We start from the raw sequence: 22732 nt of genomic DNA on the forward strand, positions 1-22732 counted from the left end.
ATTCTCTGAATTTCCTCTGTGTCTGTGGTTATGTCCCCCTTTTCATTTCTGATCTTATTAATTTGCAAATTCTCTCTCTGCCGTTTGATTAGTTTGGATAGGGGTTTATCAATCTTGTTGATTTTCTCCAGGAACCAGTGTTTTGTTTCATTGATTCTTTGTATTGTTTTCTGTGTTTCTATTTTGTTGATTTCAGCCCTCAGTTTGATTATTTCCAGTCTTCTACCCCTCCTAGGTGAGTCTGCTTCTTTTTTTCTAGAGCTTTCAGGTGGGCTGTTAAGTCTCCAATGTGAGCTTTCTCTGTTTTCTTTAAGTGGGCACTTAGTGCTATGAACTTTCCTCTTAGGACTGCTTTCATAGTGTCCCATAAGTTTAAGTATGTTGTTTCTTTATTTTCATTGAATTCCAGGAAGACTTTAATTTCTTTCTTAATTTCTTCCTTAATCCAGGTATGGTTCAGTATTTGACTGTTCAGTTTCCATGAATTTGTAGGCTTTCTGGGGGTAGGATTGTTGTTGAATTCTAACTTTAATCCATGGTGATCTGATAAGACACAGGTGGTTATTAATATTTTTTTGTAACTGTGGATGTTTGCTTTGTTACCGACTATGTGGTCGATTTTTGAGAAGGTTCCATGAGCTGCAGAGAAGAAGGTATATTCTTTCCTATTTGGGTGGAATGTTCTATAGATGTCTGTTAAGTCCATTTGATTCATTACCTCCATTAATTCTCTTATTTCTCTGTTAGGTTTCTGTCTGATTGACCTGTCCATTGGTGAGAGAGGAGTGTTGAAGTCTCCTACTATTAGTGTGTGCGGTTTGATGGCTGCCTTGAGTTTTAGCAATGTTTCTTTTATGTACGTGGGTGCTTTTATATTAGGGGCATAGATGTTCAGGATTGAGACTTCATCCTGATGAACTGTTCCTTTTATGGGTATATAATGCCCCTCTCCATCTCTTCTGATTGATTTAAGTTTGAAGTCTACTTTGTTAGAGATTAGTATGGCCACACCTGCTTGTTTCTTAGGTCCATTTGCTTGATAAGCCTTTCCCCAGCCCTTTACTCTTAGTAGGTGCCTGTCTTTGTGGTTGAGGTGTGTTTCTTGTAAACAGCAGAATGTTGGATCCTGTTTTCGTATCCAATCTCTTAGCCTGTGCCTTTTAATAGGTGAGTTGAGTCCATTGACATTAAGTGATATTAATGACCAGTGGTTGTTAACTCTGGTCATTTTTTTAGTCATAGAGTTTGTGTGTTTCCCTTCTTTGTTTTGTGTATGTGAAGGGTCTCTAGATGTCAGAGTTATTGTGGTCATTGTTGGACTCCTTGGTTAGTGATTTTCCTTCTATTACTTTCTGTAAGGCTGGATTTGTGGCTGCGTATTGTTTAAATTTGTTTTTATCCTGGAAAATTTTATTTTCTCCATTTATAGTGAATGAAAGCTTGGCTGGGTATAGTAATCTGGGCTTGCATCCATGGTCTCTCAGTTTCTGCAGTACATCTATCCAGGACCTTCTGGCTTTCATGGTTTCCATGGAGAAGTCAGGTGTAAGTCTGATAGGTTTACTTTTATAAGTAATTTGGCCTTTTTCCTTTACAGCTCTTAATATTCTTTCCTTATTCTGTATGCTTTGTGTTTTGATAATTATATGGCGAGGGGATGTTTTTTTTTTTATTCAGCCTATTCGGTGTTCTGTATGTTTCTTGAACCTTCATCGGTATATCTTTCTTTAGGTTGGGAAAGTTTTCTTCTATAATTTTATTAAATATATTTTCTGGACCATTGAGCTGCCCTTCTTCTCCTTCTTCTACTCCTATTATTCTTAGGTTTGGTCTTTTTATTGTGTCCCATATTTCCTGAATATTTTGTGATGAGAGTTTGTTGGACTTGCTGTTTTCTTTGATCAGTGTGTTTATTTTCTCTATGGTATCTTCAGAATCTGAGATTCTTTCTTCTAACTCTTGTATTCTGTTGGTTATGCTTGTTTCTGTAGACTCTGTTTGTTTACTTAAATTTTCCATGTCCAGCCGGTCCTTTGTTTGTGTTTTCTTCTTTGCCTCCATTTCAGTTTTCAAGTCTTGAACTGTTTCCATTATCTGTTTGATTGTTTTTCCTTGGTTTTCTAGGGTATCAATCACTGATTTATTCAATTCTTCAAACTTTCTGTTATATTTCTCATCCATTTCTATAAGGGCGTTTTTTACATGCTGTTTAAGGGCATCAATCACTTTCATGAAGTCAATCTTTTCTACTTCTTCTTGATTAAGGTGTTCATGTCCTCCCGTTGTGAGGTTGCTGGTTTCTGGTGGCTTCATGTTGCTTTTCAGCTTGTTGGGCGAATTCTTGCCTTGGCGTCTGCCCATCTCTTCTTCCAAATGCTCCCTTATGGATCTTATTTTACCGGATCAGGTCTCCTTACCTACCCAATGCTGGCTCTCCCCAACGCTGGCTCTCCTGGCGCCAAGAGATCAGGCCTCCGCACTGGTGGGCAGGTCACAAAGCGCCTACCCTGCTTGGTGCAGGCAGGCAATAGAAACAAAGGGACTCCCGCCCGCTTGGGTGCCCCGAGGAATCGGACCCAGTGCCCAGACAGGCTGGGCTGGGTGACATTATGTGCCGAAAGAGGGCGGTGGGGCCGAATTGGGGAGGGTTCTGGATGGGAGCTGGGTGGGCTAGGAAGAAAGAGGCCGTATGCAGGGAGTGGAGGCCCTGCAGAGAGCCCAAGAAGGATAGGGGGCCAAGAAACCTCTGAGCTCCCCTTCCCAGGCTGGTGCCGAGGGGCCAGAAACTCACCCCAACGCTGTCTCTCCTGGCGCCAAGAGATCAGGCCTCCGTGCTGGTGGGCAGGTCGCCCCACCTCTCCCCATGTTTTTGGGTAGGTAGAATTAACATAATAAAAATGGCAATCTTACTAAAAACAATCTACAAATTTAATGAAATCCCCATCAAAATCCCAGCAAAATTCTTTACAGACCTCAAAAGAACAATACTCAACTTCATATGGAAAAACAAAATAAAACAGGATAGCCAAAACTATCCTGTACTATAAAGGAACTTCTTCAGGCATCACCATCCCTGACTTCAAACTATTACAGCACTACAATAATGAAAACAGCTTGGTATTGGCATAAAAGCAGACAGGAGGACCAATGGAATCGAATCAAAGACTCAGACATCAATCCGCAAACCTACAAACACCTGATTTTTGACAAAAAGCAAAAATTATACAATGGAAAAAAGTAAGGATATTCAACAAAAGGTGCTAGCATGGCTGGATATCAACATGTAGAAGAATGCAAATAGATCCATATCTATCACTATGCATAAAACTCAAGTCCAAGTAAATCAAAGATCTCAATATAAAGCCAACCACCTGGAACCTCATAGAAGAGAAAGTGGGAAATACACTTGAACGCATTGGCACAGGAGACCACTCCTAAAGATAACTCCAGTAGCACAGACACTGAGAGAAACAATTAACAAATGGGACTTCCTAAAACTGAGAAGCTTCTGTAAAGCAAAGGACATGGTCAACAAGACAAAACAGCAGCCTACAGAATGGGAAAAGATCTTAACCAACCCAACATTGGACAGAGGCCTGATCTACAAAATATACAAGGAACTCAAGAAACTAGACATCAAAAGAACAAATAATCCAATAAAAAATGGGGTACACACATAAACAGAATTCTCAATAGGGGAATCTCAAATGGCCAAAAGATTGTTAAGGAAATGTTCAACATCCTTAGCTATCAGATAAATGCAAATCAAAACAACTCTGGCTGGACGGTGTTGGTGCACGCCTTTAATCCCAGCACTCAGGAGGCAGAGGCAGGAGGATCTCTGTGAGTTTGAGGCCAGCCTGGTCTACAAGAGCTAGTTCCAGGACAGGAACCAAAAACTATGGAGAAACCCTGTCTCGAAAAATCAAAAAAACAAAAAACAACAAAAAACCCAACAACTCTGAGATACCATCTAACACCTGACAGAATGGCCAAGATCAAAAACACTGATGACAGCTTATGGTGGAGAGGATTCGGGATAAGGGGAATGCTCCTCCATTGCTGGTGGGAGTGCAAACTTGTATAGCTGCTTTGGAGATCAGAAAATTTGATTTCTTAGAAAATTAGGAAACATAAAAAAAATAAAAATAAAAAAAAGGAAAAAAATAATAAAAAAAAGAAAATTAGGAAACAAAACAATCTACCTCAAGACCCAGCAATACCACTTTTGGGTACATACCCAAATGATGCTCAATCATACCACAAGGATATGTACTCAGCTATGTTAACAGCAGCATTATTCACAATAGCCAGAATCTGGAAACAATTTAGATGCCCCTCAATTGAAGAATGGATAAGGAAAATGTGGTAAATTCACACAATGGAGTATTACTCAGTGGTTAAAAAATAATGACATCTTGAAATTTGAAGGCAAATGGATGGATTTAGTAAAACTATACTGAGTGAGGTAACCTAGCCCAAAAAGAGAAATATAATAGGTACTCATTTATAAGTGGCTTTTAGACATAAAGCAAAGAAAAACCAGACTACAGTCCTCAACCCCAGAGAACCTAGATAACAAAGAGGACCCTAAGAGAGACACACATGGATGTACATAGGAAGGAGAAAAAGACAAGACCTCCTGAGTAAATTGGGAGCATGTCGATCATGGAAGTGTGTAGAAGGGGAAAGGGGAGTTAGGGAGCAGAGTGGAGAAAAATATACAGTGGAATAAAAACAATAAAAAATACAGGAGGTAACAGAAAAAAGAGGAAGGACTGGCTTTGGCCCACAGTTTCAGAGGCCTGTGGTCTGTGCCGCCCGTTGCAGTGCAGATGGTAGAAGGCAGCACACCAGGGTGGAGGCACACGACAGAGGAGCCTGCCCACCAGGCAGTGACCAGGACAATGAGCAGCAAAGGCAGGGGAATAGGACTTCAATATCCATGAAGCCAGGCAGCCCCCAAGGACCCCATTTCTTTTGCTATGACATATATTCTTAAGATTCTACCACTTCCCAATAGTGCCACAAGCCATTGACCAAGACTTCAACACATGGACCTGGAGGGAGTGGGTGGCTTAAAACAACAGCCATATCATCTGAGGAAAGCCAGCTTAAATGGAGGCTTTTACCCCACTCACACAGTTGAACATTTGAGCTGCATAATATCAAGCATAAGTCAGTATTCCCAGGGAATTCTAAACAACTTGCAAATCTGTGAGCAAAACAAATGGCTTCAAGCACTGAGTCTTAAATTATTTGTTATATATCAATGAGATAATGAAACAAAAACCATTGTATCAGTCAGGGTTCCCAAGAAACTGAACAAATAGAAACAACAGCAGTGTGTGTGTGTGTGTGTGTGTGTGTGTGTGTGTGTGTGTGTGTGTGAGAGAGAGAGAGAGAGAGAGAGAGAGAGAGAGAGAGAGAGAGAGAGAGACTGTGTGCATGTGTACATTTTTTTGGGGTGCCAAATAAAACAGGATGCTCAATCAAATTTTAATTCCTCCACCCCTTTCCTCTCTTTCCCTCTCTTCCCTGAAGAAGCCCATTCCAACCAAGTTAACACATAATACAAAGCACCACAGACATTAGACTCCTGGAGGTGAAGATTTATCTAAACTAGAACTTGACCTCTGGCCCCTGCGAAAATTTAAATCCTGCTATGGGAATGATGACAGTAAATGCTCTTTGGTACTGATAATGTATCACTGATTGGCCTTGATGCAGAGTTCCCAAGTTGGAACTACGAGGCCATGATATTCACTTAGATCACAGATCAGTGTTCTGAAACAAATTCCATACAGAAACTAATCTAAGCATAGGAATATTTACCAGAACCCCAAGGCAAATGGGAAGAGGGACTATAATATCCTTAATTAAAGGTATACATGCCTTAACACTTTGATACTGACTATCAGAGATGAGAATGAAGAAGAGGTTGATTTGCCCTTCTACCTCTCCCCAGTCCATGGATAACAGAGGAACACATTCAGCACTGCCCCAGCAGTATTTATGGAGGGTACCATACGGGATGATGGGATGGGCATTGCAAGAAGCATCTCTTCCCATCTTGTGAGGACAGAGTTTATCTTGCATACAGCTTTTCCACATTCATCTCAACCTGTGCTCAAGGCTGAAATCCTATTTGTCACTATAGTTTAGAAGTGGTTTGTACCCCAAAGCTTGGTCTTCAGTTTGGTGAGGTAGAGACAGAGTCCTTAAAAGGTCAAACCCACTTCAAGGCAATTAGGTCATGAAAGCATGGCCTTGGGAAAGGATTAACACAGTTCTTACAGGAAACTGAGTTGTTCTCAGCAGATAACGTCATAGTACAATGAGTAGCTTATTTGCCATGTTGTAATGGAAGTGTGTAGGGCACTGCCAGAGACCAGATAGATAGGGCTTCCAGATCCAAAACCTGAAGAAGTCCTTAGACTCTAATACATTTTACAGGAAGAGAGAGGTAGATTCATGTAGCCATTCTTGCTTCTGATTTTTTTATAAGTTATATTTGCATACAGGTGTATTGATTTATACACACAAGAAGCAAACTCATAAGCAATTATAAATGAAATGTTGAGCATAGTAACTATTTGACTAAACAATAGCCATTCATTAACCATCATGAGCCATTCCTCTTGATGGTTTTGAGTTATCATATATGTGGGTTCTTGCTTCTGTTTTTAAAATGTGTCCTTGTTGTGCTACATAAAAAGCTCATCAGACTCTACAATCTCTGTTCCTGTAGTAACACTGATGGACTGCAACAGTGAAGTGCACTGTTCCCCTAGAAGCTCCAGAACAGAACAAGATGGTGCAGTAAGTCAAGCTTATGTCAGAGAAACTGAACATTCTCTGCATAACAGGTCCTGTTAAAGGTATTTGCTAATTTATGAGATGAGATGTGATGGCCCGATTGTTAAGTCTTTATCTAGTAAGGGTTCATCCTGAAGCACCTGATGCTAGAGTGCTGTGATGTGTGGAATAGTTTGATTATGTCAGGGCAAACAAACAAGAACTGTTAGAGAACATGAGTACCACACTGTAGATTAGACCTAAAGACCACAAGTGCCCAGAAGTCTCTGTTGACCTAGGAAAATTGGGGCAGTGGTGTTGAGTATTCAGATGTGCAGGGATTTTCTGGGTTATCAAGGCAGGAAAGAATTATGGGGCCCTGAGAAGTTCGCAACAGATCATGTCACTGTACAGTGGGTGGCTTCCCTGCCATGTAATGGAAGGGGAGGTGCCAGAGGCCAGATAGATAGGGCTTCCTAGTACTCAGGGTCTTGTATTTTAGAAGGAGAGCTTAGGGATGTGAGGTCCAAGCCGTTCAGAAAAGCATCATCAAACTGTTAGGACAATTCTGCAGAAGAACCTGCGTAAAACTCAGTGGAAACATCCGAGGATAAAATATTGTCAGCTTTTTCATCATCACATTTAGTTTGTGTATGTGTGTGTGTGTAGTTCTGTTTTTGTTGATGTTGTTTGGCTTAGGTTTCTGTTGTTATTTTTAGCAAGAGTCTTGCTATGTCATCTAAACTAGCCTTGAATTCATGACTGTCCTGCTTCAGTCTCCCGAGTACCTGGATTACAAGTATTTGCCACCATTACCAGCAAAAGGGACATTAGTCTTTACTGTGTAGAGCTGACAACATTAGTCATGGGATCATGCCACTTCAAACCAATTTATATATTTTCTTGATTTAGCCACCTTGACCATAATACAACTCTCGGTCACCTTCACAGAAACATTATCTTTTAAGGCAAGACTCAAAAACTGTCTTCAGTCAGAGACTTCCTTAACTAATCCATAGTTTTCTGAATGTCTCCTTCCTAAGATCACACTGTTCAACCTGTCCATGAGGTCACTGGCTGTATCAGTATAGCTTTATACCAGATAATTTCTTCTCTTTGAACGGAAGAAAGTTTCCCACAGCAGGCCTACCACAGGGCTTAGAATGAAATGGAACATTCTCCAAACACAGAATTTCAGATGTGGGCTGCCAAAAAGTTAACACATCCTTCAACATACTTTGAGACTGATATCTCAGTTTCAACATCTACAAAGAAAAATTAAAAAGAAGGAGGAGGAAAGAGAAAAGGAAAGAAAAAAAAGGAAGTGAAGGAGGGAAGGGAAAGGAGGGGTGAGAAGGGGAGGCTAGGGAAGGGAAGTGAGACAAGGGAAGGGAAGACATAGCAAATGCTTCCCTAAATTTCCTGAAATATTAAAAATAAATGGCTTTTGAGGAAGTTGGAAGACTATTAAGATATCAGAATTGATCACTTCTTTCCAAACTTGGTTTTACTTTTTAAATTTCAGTTAAGAATTCCACAGATAAAAGGGAATTAGATGAGATCTCCCGTAATCTGGGGGCTAGGGAGGCGGTAGAGGGAAGGGGTCAGGGGATGGTTGATGTTAGGTTAAAAGCATCACCTCAGTTCCCTGGCACCCCTTTATCCAAAGAGTCTGGAATGTTTGGTTGGGGGCTTCACCCCAACTCCTGGCATCCATTTTGGAATGTTGGGTGGAAAGTTCCATTTCAAGCCTCCCCTTCCCTGGGAGTTGTCACAGTTTAGCCTCTGCCTCCAAGAAAGCCCACCAAACAATGACTCCTTCCCAGAGAGGGTCAAGACCAGTCTCACAGGCTATTTAAATTGTCCCTCAGAGAACAAACACATTGTCTCCCCAGTTCTCTGTCCCTCTCTCTGTATTTTCCTGGAAGGCCACCGAGGAGCACTGGCATTCTTTAAACCTGAGCTTCTTCTAATTTGGTTCGATTTGGTCTGATTTGGATTATTGTGTTGGTGGAGAGGTTTGTAGGGCTGGAAAAACTTACAGTTGAGATGGGGGAGGGATGGAGTGGGAGAGCAATGAAAGCGATATCTTGATAAAGGGAGCCATTATGGAGTCAGGGAGAAACCAGGTGCTAGTGAATTTCCCAGGAATCCACAAAGGATGACCCCCAGCTCTAAGACTCTTAGTAATAGTGAAGAGGGTGCCTAAACTTCCTCTGTAATCAGATTGTTGGTTATCCCAACTGTCATCATAGAGCCTTCCAGTAACTGATGGGACCAGGTGCAGAGATCCACAACCAAGCATCAGGCTGAGCTCCAGGAATCCAGAGGAAGAAAGAGAGGAGGGATTACATGAGCAAGAGAAGTCAAGATCATGATGGGGGAAATCTACAGAGATAGCAGAAAAATCAAGCTCTTGGGAAGTCATGAAATCTAGACTGATAGCTGTAGAGCGTCCATGGGACTGAACTAGGGCCTCTGTATGGGTGAAGACAGCTGTGTATCTTGGTCTATTTGAGAGGCCCCAGGTGTAAGAGCTTTTGGAACCCCTTCCCTTTGGTGAGATGCCTCGCTCAGCCTTAATGCAGTGTGGGACGGACTTGGTTCTACCTCAATGTGCCAGGCTTTGCTGATTCCCCATGGGAGGCCTTACCCTTTGGGAAGAGTGGATGGAAGTGGGCTTGGGGGGAGAGGTGAAGAAGGTGGGAGGAAGGGTGGGAGGGAGAACTGTGGTTGGAATGTAAAATAAAATAAAAAAATAAATATTAAAGAAAAAATTTCACAGATAGCTGGGTGATGGCAGAACATGCCTTTAATCCCAGTACTTGGGATGCAGAGACAGACGGATCTCTGTGAGTTCACGGGTAGTATGGTCTACAAAGTAAGTTTCAAGACAGCCAGGGCTGTTTCAGAGAGAAAGCCTGTCTTGAAAAACCAAACCAAACAAAAAACAAACAAAAAAAAGTATCCCATAGATAACCATACATAAAATGGGGGTACTAACAACACGACTCCAGCTCTTTGACTGGGAACTGCTCTGAGAAAAGTTAGCCAGCATGAGACTTTTAAAGGTTTCCAAAGCTAAGAAGGCAAAGGTGTAGAAACCATAAGCGTGCAAGGACAGTAACAGGCACTTTCATCTTCTATCTACAAGGCAGCAATGCAGAGTCTCCCACCATCTCATTGTTTCTACCATCACATCCCTGTCCCCAGCTCCCCAGTTGCTTTCAATGTCACTTTTCATCTTTCCTATAACTCCATGGCCAGAGATTCCCCCACATTATCCGCCTCTCTCCACATCAGTCCACCTGCCTTTGATCAAAGAATGATAATAAATGCCCAAAGTGATTTAAAGTCAAGATATGATTAAAAAAACTGTCTTAGCTTCAAACTGCTTTAAAGTCCTTTATTTTATAATAAGGTGCATCTATATCTGACTATTGGAGTTCCAAACCAACAGTTGTGGGTAGACGACATTAACTAATCATGCCTATTCGTCTTTCAAGTGGAGATATTTGATGGGCTGATTGACAACAAGCTTGGAGCTCATGGGAAAGTTCTGGGTTGTCAGTGTGGACTTGAGATTTATCTGTTTATAGATAACATTTAAATACATGGAACTGGACATAACCACCTGCAGAGAGATTTTAGACAGAAAAGATGGGTCAAGGAGAGGGCTTCATGACGCAAGGTGGTAAGACTAAAGGAGACGGGGGATGAGAAGGAATCTGGAATTATCCTCTACCAGGTCATCAGAACTGAGAGTCCACGCTTTTCTAGTGATCCCACCTAATTTTTCTTACATTATCCCATGTTTACCTGCTTGCCAATAAAAGAACAATGGTATTTCGCTCTTGTTCCTGGCATTCAGAACAGTATCTAACACGTTGTGATAAATGATGAAGTATAGATTTATTTTCCCAGAAATATTCTGAAACATCTGTAGCAAGACATATGGTGTAAGACATAACATTTATGAATATTTTCATATACCTACTAACATAAATGAAGATTATTACCTTATCCCTAAGAATTTTCCCTATTATTATTATAGAGAGAAGAGTCACTCAAAATAGGGCCTAAAAAACAAAACAAAGCAAACGGCCTAACACTCACCAGAAACAGAAGCACATGATAACTTGTTTACAATGTAACTTCTAGGCTCCTCAATTATTATGTCATTCTTACTCAAACTAAAATTTAAAAGTACTAATAAAGATAATGCAAATAGAAGTCTTCATTTCAAAAATTCTCCAGACCTTCACATAAGTGAATGATGCACATGGATTTTAACAGTCCTTAAAGATTGTAAAAGCATAATTTACAGGGAGCTCTCACTTTAATGGGAACTGGAAACTGATGTTAAAAAGCATGCAGAAGGTCTTTTCGGTTTTCGGTTCGGAGGAGGCAACGGTGCAACTTTCTTCGGTCGTCCCGAATCCGGGTTCATCCGACACCAGCCGCCTCCACCATGCCGCCCAAGTTCGACCCCAACGAGATCAAAGTCGTGTACCTGAGGTGCACCGTAGGTGAGGTCGGCGCCACATCCGCCTTGGCCCCCAAAATCGGCCCCCTGGGTCTGTCTCCGAAAAAAGTTGGTGATGATATTGCCAAGGCAACCGGTGACTGGAAAGGCCTGAGGATTACAGTGAAACTGACCATCCAGAACAGACAGGCCCAGATTGAGGTGGTGCCCTCTGCCTCTGCCCTGATCATCAAAGCCCTCAAGGAGCCACCAAGAGACAGGAAGAAGCAGAAGAACATTAAACACAGCGGAAATATCACTTTCGATGAGATCGTCAACATTGCCCGGCAGATGCGACACAGGTCTTTAGCCAGAGAACTTTCTGGAACTATTAAAGAGATCCTGGGTACTGCACAGTCTGTGGGCTGCAATGTGGATGGGCGCCACCCTCATGACATCATTGATGACATCAACAGTGGTGCTGTGGAATGTCCAGCTAGCTAAGAAGCAACAAGAGAAAATATTTCAATAAAAGACCATCTGATAAAAAAAAAAGCATGCAGAACAGAAGTACATATGTCAGTCACTTTTCATCACTGTGCCAAAATACCTAAAATAAATTTAATGGAGGAAATATTTATTTTGGTTATAAAGACATGGTGGTGTGTGTCTTTAATCCCAGCACTTGAGAGGAAGAGACCTGCCTCTGTGAGTTTGGGGCCAGCTTGGTGTGCATGGTGAATTCTAGGACAGCTACCCCTATGCAGAGAGAGACCCTGCTTCAAAAAAAGAACAAACACATGTATTGGCTTACAGTTTGAGAGACTTTGTCCCAGTGCTTCTGCCTGTGATGAGGCACAGTATCGTGGTGGGAGTGTGTGATACTGCAAAGCTGTCCAGGAAGCACAGAGAGATAAGTCCATTCAAACGTGACATTACCAATGGTCAAATCACCTCTCAGATACTCCACATCTGAACACCGCTGCATGGAAGCACGAAATTTTCAACACACGAGCCTTATGGTGAAGGGAGAAGTATTTTACTTCCAAGCTCAATATATAGTAGCGCCACAATTACAGCTTACCTGACATATGCCAAATGAATTCTGCAGGCGTCAGAGAACACTCCAGTCTACTACTTAAACCAGGCACATCAGTTATTGCCTGTTATGCAGCAAAGGGAACATTGGGTGCAAAAATATGACAACTTAATTAGTGAAAGCATGTATATCCGAAGAGGAGAAGGCCCAGAGAAGGCATGAGAACAATTGAGAAGTTGCTGTCAGCAACCTGCGTCTAGCCTTCCCAACGGACTTTGAGCAAGTTACTCAGTTTCCCCACACCTCGCTTTAAACTGTGGTTGGCTAGATATAATCCTGAGTATCTATAAGGTCAGAAAAGATTGTTGTCTCTTAAAAGTCTGAACCTTCAGCTATATCTGGCACAGGTTCCGTGAAATCAGAAACTTTAATCACTTGAGATAATGCATTACAAGGCATGTGTAAGACATGTTACGTTAATGTGTTAATGTGTTCTGCCTGTGGAAGAGAGACGGATGCAATAGATACCCAGAGAAATTTGGAACCAGGAGATGGAGAGAGATGTGCACCTCCACTTCCATCTGTTTTTAAGATTCCACTTCCATTTGGTATTGACATCCAGATGCATCTTGCTGTTGGAGAGGTAGGTCAACAGACCTGAATGGCATCATATATAGTTTTACAGTATTACTTGTGGGACATTTACACACATAAAACTGTGTTCATAAGGGACACCACCTTGTGCTTGTTACATACTGGCACTGTAACATAATCATTTATTCTATGTGTTTATGTCTCCAGACCCTAATGATTGCTTTTAATGCTGGCTTCACTGAATAGCTGTGGGCATTTAAAAATTGGTTCATGAGAAACTCTTGGCACAGTGAATGGCTTTTTCTATGTTCATTGAATGTTACCTAGTGGATTTGGGAAACAGAACTGACAAAGAAGGGTAATGAAGTTTAGCGGTTTTCATTCCACAGCTGGCTGGACGGTGGCACCATCACTGAGGTGCTGAATACAAGAACAAGGCTTTTTTCCATGAGTGTGTAATAATTGCTGTGATTTTTCAAAGTTCCATGCTGCTTCGTCTGGATATAAGAATGCCATATCGGCTACAGGATTTTCAAGACTATAAATACACTGAACATGTATCATGTACCAAATGCTGAGGATATGATCTTGGGGTTTGTGCTTAGTTGAAAGTACCTCTGAACAGTCTCATTGTCCTAAAGTGCAGAATATATGAAGCGGAATACTAACGCTAAGGTTAACTGAGAGTCAACTTCCCTGTGTTCATGAAGAAGGGACTGGAGATGCAAGATAGGAAAGGGGGCAGGTGTGGAGAACAGAAAAAGGACTCCGGAGGAGGGGAAAAAACTACTAAATAACCACAAAGAACAGAAAGCGGTTAAAATTTAGAAGAAATAAAGGAAACTCTCTAAGTGCTCCCAGCTATGTCGCTGGCTAGGGACCACATCCCTACGAAGCTGTATTCAAAACTTGGTACCCCCGCTCAGAAAGCGTTCTAAGGGCGCCAACTTCCGGGAATGGCTCGGCGCCGTGTTGTGACTTCACGACTGACCGGGACTTCCGCTTCTGGTGACGCTTTGCTAGCTCTGTGGACAACTTGATACACCTTGCAGGAGGACCAGAGAGGTGCTGCAGACCGCACGGTGGGTGGTTTTCCCTGAGGAAGGACGGGCGTGCTGCGCTCAGGGCGGTGCCAGAATAATGAAGTGGCCATCAGCCCGGGTGGGCTGAACTTGGCGGTGGGGAACGAGATGGTACTGCACGCACCCCACCGGTGGCAAGGTCGCCAGCGGCTGCCTGGGGAGGGATGAGCCTGTGCGTTGTTAGGCAGTCCGCTAGAAATGAATCAGAGTCCGTCTGGGGCTGCCCTTGCATCTCTTCCTGCCTTACTTGCATACTCTCACCTTTGGCTGTTTCCCCCACTCCTCTCACTGCTCAGAATACAGGTTGAGACAATTCTTTCACGACTCACTAATTCATCTCCTCCTTCTCAAGTTATTACTGATCATCTGCTTTCTGTCCTGTATGCTAAACAGTGGGAGAACGGACAGTCTGCCATTTGAACCCTTCCATGTTTCCTTGTCCTTTTAGTTTTAAAAGCACGTCCTTATTGCTGGGGTGGGTGTTGCAACCAAACAGACCTGGGAAAGTAAAAAAAAATCTCTCGTCTTCTCTGGTGGTGGCGGCACATACACCTTTAACCCCAGCACAGGCAGGAGGGTTTGAGGCCACGCTGGTCTACAGAGCGAGTTCTAGGGCCGGCTCCAAGGTTACAGAGAAACCCTGTCTCAAAAGACAAAAACAAAACAAACAAAAATAACAACTACAAAAAAAATCTCTAGGCTTAAGTCACAAAGGTTTGTTAAAACAAACTTGGAACCGTAAGCAGTAGTGTTTGGTGTCTGTTGAATACTTCCTTGTTTTCCATATGAAATTGAAAGATGTTTCTGTCCCGGGTGGTTTCTCCTGAGAAATCCACACGAGAATTACCTTCACCATTGCAGATAATGTGTTGTTGCTCTCTGACCAATTAAATTTTTTTTCTTTGCTTTTTCAAAATGCACCTTTGGCATGCCTTGTATTTCTGTAGATTTCTCCAACTTTAAGTTTGCTCAGCTTCTTGAATCAATCTGTAGATTCATGTCCTTCTCAAATTTGGGAAGTTTCCAGTACTGTTTTCTCTCAGTGTCTCTTTTAGCCCCACATTGTCTCCTCTGGAATTCTGCTTGTATGAATTTTAGGTGTCACTGTAGTACGAGCCCCTGGGCTACTGCTACATTTTTAGATCATTTCCCACTAATTCAGGTTCATTAGTTCTGTGAATCTATCCAAGTTCTCTGATCTCGTTTTCTGTTGGTTCCACTCCGCGGTTGATCCCATTTGTAAGTTAATTGTTATTTTTAAATTCCTTGCTCTTGTTTCTTATAGCATTATTTTGGTAGCTTCCAAACTTTAGTGTGTTCTTACGTTTTTCTGATTCTCCCCCTGCCCCAATCTTTCTTATAAGAACACTTTAGTCCTTTCTTACTTTTGGAAACTATTACCTTCCTGATGCTGTTAACATTTTCCCGAACCACTTTGAGGAAGAGGTTGGGATGCTGGTAGATCGGAGAGACTGGTAAGACTTGGCAAAATGGCAGCTCACTTTCTGAGATGGTATGTTTGTCTCTTAAAGGTTCCCAATGCTTATCAGTGTGTTGGGAACTCATGCTCCATGACTAATGAGGTGAGGTCCTAAGAGGTGAGATAAGGCTAATCCTCAGGAGCCACTAGTATTTGGAAATCAGCCTGTCTGCACTGCAGAAATCTATTAATATATGTCACCTGGAAAGCTTAGATAGGGATGATGTGTTCTGGTTTCCTAAGCCAACAACCTATTGTTGTCTTGGAGCACCCATTGTAGGGTTATCAATAAGGTTACTTCCTGATGACCCTGTCCCAGTGAACACGTCAAAGCCAGTGTTGAGTTTTCTTAGCTAACTTAGTTGATATTTGACCAAGACTGACTATTCTCTAGCCTTTGAAAATTTCTAATCCACATAATCTGTGAGGATATAACATGTTGTTTAAAGGATTAAGTGTTAGGATGGTGAGCCATGTTGAATGAACAAGTGTGGGATACTGTAATTCTTGGGAACTTTTTAATTTTTAAATTGTAGCAACTATCAGTTCAGGTCCCTGATATGGATCAGATATAGTCTGGAATTCCTGGTTCCCCTAACTCATTAAGCTGGTATTCAAGACCTTCATAGCCTGGAGTTGGAGAATTCCAGGCCTGATTTCAATGTGTGTGTGTGTTTCTGTAAATCTTTCCCCTGTGATTAGCATTATACTTTATAGAGTTTTTTTATTTCGTATTTTTTTTTTGAGATGGTGTCTTCTCTAATCTAGGCTGACCTTGAACCTGATCTTACCTCTACCTTTCAGTGCTAGGAAAATAGGTATTAGCCTCAACACCTGGGTTTTTGTTTTTTAGGGTTTGTTTGTTTGTTTTTTTTTTTTTAGACAACTTTATATCATGTGGCCCTGACTGGTCTCAAACTCACAACATTCTTGTCTCAGCCTCCCACATTCTTGGATTTTGGACGTGCACCAACATACCCAGATGTTGGTTTCCATATTGGTATTCTTTGACTCTTCTAGAAAGCCCTTATGGTTATTAGCCATCTGTTTGGGGCCATTCGCTTTTGAAATGTGCCCTTCTGACATTTTACCTGTATTTTAAATGGGTTGTCTCTTTCTTACTGATTTGTAGACGTACTTTGCATAGTCTAGAGACCTGCATGTTGAAGTCTGGTTTGTATGTATAGATACTATACACACATAGTACAAAAAATATGGACTGAAGATGTAGCTCAGTGATAGAGCAATTACCTAACATATGCAAGGTCCTAGGTTTAACCCCTAGCCCCACAAAAAGGTAGTCATATCTTTAGATAAATTGTATACAGAGAAATTAAGAAAATGGGAAGAAAATTACAGAGTGGGAGAACACTGTAAATCTGTACACATACAAGCACATAAACAAATGTGTAATGACACATGAGTAGCATTCAAGATTTACACCTGTTGCGGGAGGACATCCTAACAACGGTCTTATAACCAGAAGACTGTACATACGCGTGTATGTCCTCTCCTACTGTGTTTTCTGTCTGTACTTTCACTACCAGTGTCTAGTGATGAATGCATGTTCTTAATCTAAAGGATGCATTTTAAAACCCTTTCCTTCATGGCTAAGGTATGCTGTGACTGGTTTAAGTAACCTTTGACTGTACAAAGGTCAGCAGATAAGTTGTAGTGGAAACATGAGTCTCTTGGAAGTTTTATTGCTCTCTCTGTTTTATGCTTATGTAGCTTACTCTGTATTATGGAAGATTCATTTTCTATGTTGATCTCTAGTTGGCCCGTGTTGTTTATTTGAAAGACCATCTTTTCCTTATTTCTATTTCCATAGACCTTCTCCACTTCTCTGTTTCCAGAGACCCAATTTCTCAGTCTTCTCCCTAGATGAGGGTCCCTTCCTGCTGCAGCTGCCCATGTCTCCTGCGGATCCCAGGGACATCCCCTCCAACCCCTTTCCCTCAACTCCTTGCTTCATCCCAGCCTGCAAAACCAGGAGGCATTCCCCATGACTATACCAGCCAAGCAGGCCAGGAAAACGTGCAGCACACAGCCATCACAGTCTGTGGGCAGCCCACCTGGTTTTCTGAAAGGTGTGGCCTGCAGTTGGGCAGGAATCATCTGCTTGAGTTGGGAGCTGGGTTATAGCAATGAGTCAGGGAAAGGAAGCCAGGAGAGATTGGTCTGCGGGATCCATAGGAGATGTGGGCAGGGGAAAGGGAGGCAGCAGCTGGTGTCTGCTGCAGCACTGGTGATGAGCCTGAGAGGTTGGGTCTGGGGACAGAGAGAGCAGAGTGCTGCCGAAAGGCTCTGTATTATGTATTTTTGATGTTATATTTTAAAAATTTATTTTCTGCCCTTTTCTCACTCATATATCACATTTTGTTTTCCCTGTTAAGCAAATTTGTTACACATTCTTGGACCATTCTTTTAGTGGTTACTGGTATTTTTTTAACAGGCAGAAAAAGCTTTTCCCCTTGCTTCTCTAGTTGTCATCAGTGGAAGATTTTTTGGAAGCAAGCTGATCTGCTATTGCAAAATCAGATTCACTACATCTTAAACTTAAAAACAAACCTCGAATGACTGGGAATATTAAGTAGTAGAACACTTGTCTAGCATGTGCAAGGCCCTGGGTTCAATCCCCAGCACCACTCAAAAAACAAACCTCTAAGAAAAACCAACTGCAGTCTCACCTCTGTGATTTAACACATCCAGATAACCAGCATGTCAGTATTTAAACTAGAGCTTCTGCTATTTTTCATATTTTCTTCTCTCATCGTCATTCCATATGAATTACAAACTTGGCGTGTCTGCCGCAAACCTTTCAAGAGCCAATCTGTGCATTCCAGTCACCAAATATTTCACAAATAGCTTAGACGCTGGTACCCAGGAACCACACGAATTAATTTCCATGCAAGAATCAGACATGCGTGATGTGTGTTCTGCTGTGTCTCATGGTGAGACGGTAAGTGGTGCATGCGTTTGATGATCACAGGAAGACCGGCTTCTGAGGAAGCTTTAGGAGCTTCTTAGACTCCGATGTGTGTGGTAAGTGACACAGGTTCTTAGTAGACAGAGTAATGGAACTCTTGCAGACTGGGCGGCTGCTCCCTGGGTAACGTGTGCGCTGTGCAAGCTGAAGGACCTGAGTTTGGACCCCGAGTGCTCACTTAAGAGCTCTATTGTGACCCCGGCATGGGGAGAGTGGGAGAGGACATATGGGTCCTGAAAGCTTGCTGGCCAGCCAGTCAGTGCAGAGAGACCCTGTCTGAAGAAATTAAGGTCCCTGCGAGCATAGACAAAGATACCCTGAGTTGACCTCTGCCCTCCATACATATGCAAACAGGTGAGGACACACAAATACTGGAAGAAAAGGGGAAAATCTGAAAAACTCCTCTGCTATGTCTCTTTGATTCATAATGTGATTGACAACTCTTGGGTCATTCTAGCTGAAGCTTTTTAAAAGTTATCATCGCCAGTTTGTACAGGACAGTAGGAATTCTGGTAGATAAAATAAACGCAGACATTTAGATGCTTCAGCCTAATAAGACACATGTACAACTCTATTTTGAATATTTTTGTTCATAATTTTAGTTTTATTTTTCCCATTGGTTTCATACAATATAGTTTTATAGTTGCATTCTAAGTATTACAATAAATTTATGAAAATATTGTAGGTTTGAACTTCTAAGATTTATACTGGTCAAATGATGATTCTCTGTTTCACATATTGCCTAGGTGTGTATAAGATTAAATTGGAAAAATATATCGCAACATAAAATTAAAAAATTATTAATACAGGTAAGCACCTGTATTTAGAAAAACAGGTTTTCATAAATTGCATAAGTCATAGTCACACTTGGATGCCGTCCATCTTGATGCTTGGTGCTTATCAAATGGATTTAATTCAGGCCTGCTCATAGGCTGAAGCCGAGGCCAAGGGTGGAACTGTCGCCCTTCAGCAACCTATAATTGTCAGAACATAGTGTTTTGTTAATCTGTCCTTGCAGAAGTGAATTACCTCAGACTCTTAGGTAAGATTTTTTTTCCTTCCTTCTCTATTGCTTGGTGAGACTCAGATGTACGAGGGAAGGGAAGGCTGCCCTGGGAACACCAGTATCAACTCCACACTTCTCAGTCCATTTATTGTGTTTGAAGTCTTTTAGAATCACAGTTGTGGATTTTGTTTCCCAGTTTTCATAGACTATGTTTGAGTTTCACGTCTGCTTGAACTCTCAGAAATCTTGACGTTAATCAAACCCAGAGTATCATTACTTGGAATTAATTAGTCAAGAGTCAGGTGTGTTTAATGGCTGGATTTCCCTCTGGTTAAAGTGTTAAGTGTGGCCAGTGGCTTGGCAGTCTGTGCCCTAATTTAACATTTTGTATTAGCCTCCATCGATTTTGTTTCTGATGCATTGTAAATGTCAGAAAACCTTCACAAGTACACCTACTGTGTTATGATATTTCTGGAGAGGATGCTGTAATGAATTAATTAAAAATGCTGCAGATCCCTGAGTGGGAGCAGGCAGGGGGCAGCATGTCCTGACAGCAGCCAGTTTCAGGCAGGGACGGCTCACGAGACCATGCAGCAGGTCTCCAAAGGTGGCTGGTCCCTGTGTGGTCCTGGCAGGCAAGAGACAGATGGATAGGCAAGCCGTGCAGAGTGAGGTTGGATATTTATTTAGTGGGTTATTGAAGGGAAGAGGAGAAGAGGGAAGAACAGAGGGGGGGGAGAGAGAGAGAGAGAGAGAGAGAGAACAGTGGGCAGAGACAGAAGGGAGAGACCGGAGAGGCAGAAGTTGCCTTTTTGAGAGGGAGAAGGAAAAAGAAGAGACTCAGGCTGCAAGCAGGAAGGAAAATCTGCCTGCCTCAGCAGACAGGGGAGGGAGTAGGTGTGGCTTGACTCTTAAAGAGACAGGACAGATCCTTACAGTGATTAAAATAGTCCTGAATATAAGGGTGAGTGAAACTTATTTAGTCAACGTACTTTGTATCAGGAGTGGTTCACACATCTAAAGTTTTTAATTTTTTCTAATCATTCTTGCTTAAGAAAAGTCAGTTAAGGCCGGGTGGTGGTGGCACATGTCTTTAATACCAGCACTCGGGAGGCAGAGGCAGGCGGATCTCTGTGAGTTCGAGGTCTACACAGCTAGTTCCAGGACAGACTCCAAAGCTACAGAGAAGCCCTGTCTCAAAAAACCAAAAAAACCCTGTGTTTGTTACTTCTTCCCACCTAAATTCATAAAAATGACAGTCAAAGGAATGTGGACATAGACAAGGGGCATGAGGGGACACCAGATCCTAAGACTGGAGAAATGAAATCATAGAAATTTTAGGGGGAAAAGGAAAGTTAAAGGAAATTAGCAGAGCTGTCTCGATGGGGCACATATGCTCAGAACTATAGTTTATCCCTCCCGAATGCTGAGTCATTAAGTAATTAACTCTCTTACACTGCTTTGTCATACTGTGCCTAACCCCATTAGTGGCCACTTAGCTTCTTCAGCCCTTGGACTGTTATTAAGCAGCACTCCTTGCTTACATTTCTTTCGGAAATATTTTTGTGATTTTATTTTTTGTATGGAATTAATTCCTCAAAATGAGGCAAAGTGGTCCCTTTTGTAGGTGTTGACCCATGCTGTCAGATAGTTTTCCAGATGTGTGGAATTTCCAGTTACACTGCATCCTAACCAGCATTGCCTTTGCCTTAATTATGATGACCTGTCTGGGGAAAGGCATTGAGTACTTGTGTTGGGTCCTCGCATCACACAAAGATGGGGTACAGACCACCAAAGTCTATTAAACCAATAGAAATCTTTATTTTAGAAAAAGAAAAAAATTCTCCCTAGGGCACAAAAAGCTTATCAGCTCTCTATGACTGTGACCACAGTCAGTGATGGCCTTCTATAGCTGTGGCCATGGCTCTTTCCAAACTCCCTTTTTTATAGCAAGAAGCAAGCGAGAATTTTTACAATCTTGAGATAAAACTCAGATACAAATTGCCTTTTTTCCCCTTCTCATTAACAGTGTTTCTCAGTTAAACTAGTGTTTGTATTTAGCCCATTGTTTCCTTTTGGCATTTCCTGTTGGTGTTTACCAAAGCTCTACACTCCCCTGATACTGCCAGTTTTGTGTAGCAGGGAAGGGTACGGGACAATGCACAACCAAAAAGTCAGTACATCCCATCCTTAAAAGGTTAGCTCAGCTCATATCAGTTGCAGAGGGCTGCTTCAGTCTTGCAGACAGAGCGATGGGTTGTAAGGCAAAGTTACCCACTGTTAATAGTTAATCCAAAAGCTGCCGACAGTCTGCTTTCATTCTCCTAGGCTTTCAACTTTATATTTCTTTACTTCTGCATTCCTATTTCTGGAACCTACTTTTCTATATTCTTATTCTTGGACTCTTTACTTGCACTAAGTCTAAAACTTAGCTGGCTACCTAACCAGTGTCCACTGAGAAAAAGACTGTGGGCAGGGAAATGAGCATGCTTCCTCTGCAAGCCTGAGGATCTAGGTTCAAATCCCAGCACCCACTTCAGGTGTGTCCGGAATGCCTGTGCACAGCTTGAGATCCACAGTTCCGGGCCAACAGGGAGAACAAAGCAGCTGGCTGTCTAGAGGAGGGACCATGGACAGCCACTTGGGTATCGCCCCAGTGCTGCTGGTGCCCTGTGAGGAGACCTAGAGAAGGCACGGTGGCGATCCCACTGCTGGTGTAAATAACCCTCTGGAGACAGGCACTCACCCAGCACTAGAGCACTTTTCTCCATTCTGGGTATCCGAGACCTTTGGACTGCATGCTTTATTGTGGGGACTTGATTTTTAAGAGTATTCTTGGCCCTTAGTCACTCTGTGCCAGGAGTTCTCAGTTCTACCAGTGAAAAACAGTTCCAGTTATTAGTCTGTATCTTTCGGTGACAAAATTCCCTCCAGTTGGAAAGGAGGCTGGGGGATTTCACAGCTTGAGCAGCACAGAGGGGAAGACATGTCTGCCAGGGAGAGCCTGGAGGGGAGGCTTCCAGCTTCCACTCTCCAACCACTTCCACCAGGAACTCAGCATGGCCTCCCCTGACAGAAGAGAAGCATTTCAGAACTCAGGGTCAGAGCTGTAAGCGCAGCTATGGGAGAGGGGCTGGAATTCCTGGTGGGAGGCATCAAATGGGTCATTGACAGCAGCGGGAATGCGGTCCAGAAGAGACTGGGGAGAAGGCGTGAGCAGAGTGACTGCAGGAAAGCAGAGTGTGCTAAGGAAAGGACCGGGTAGCACGAGGGGGAGGC

At 42.4% G+C, this 22732-nt stretch overlaps 2 protein-coding genes across 3 annotated transcripts in view; both read left to right on the forward strand.

The window, feature by feature from the left end:
* The first annotated feature begins 11205 nt into the window (after positions 1-11205).
* LOC121438916 (60S ribosomal protein L12-like) lies at positions 11206-11818 on the forward strand. Its single transcript, XM_041639418.1, has one exon. It carries the CDS (start codon positions 11270-11272, stop codon positions 11765-11767), a length of 498 nt encoding a protein of 165 aa, XP_041495352.1. The 5' UTR covers positions 11206-11269; the 3' UTR covers positions 11768-11818.
* Positions 11819-13912: 2094 nt separating this feature from the next.
* The window catches only part of Ldah (lipid droplet associated hydrolase), a 62180-nt gene continuing 53360 nt past the window's right edge, over positions 13913-22732 (forward strand). For both annotated transcript variants that reach the window (XM_041639419.1, XM_041639420.1), the window contains exon 1: positions 13913-13978. The gene's annotated coding sequence lies outside the window, so the exon portion shown is untranslated. The remainder of the gene's footprint in view (positions 13979-22732) is intronic.

The sequence above is a fragment of the Microtus oregoni genome, unplaced genomic scaffold, assembly GCF_018167655.1.
Source record: "Microtus oregoni isolate MIOR12 unplaced genomic scaffold, Mior012 000058F_ref0000040, whole genome shotgun sequence".
Lineage (NCBI taxonomy): Eukaryota > Metazoa > Chordata > Mammalia > Rodentia > Cricetidae > Microtus > Microtus oregoni.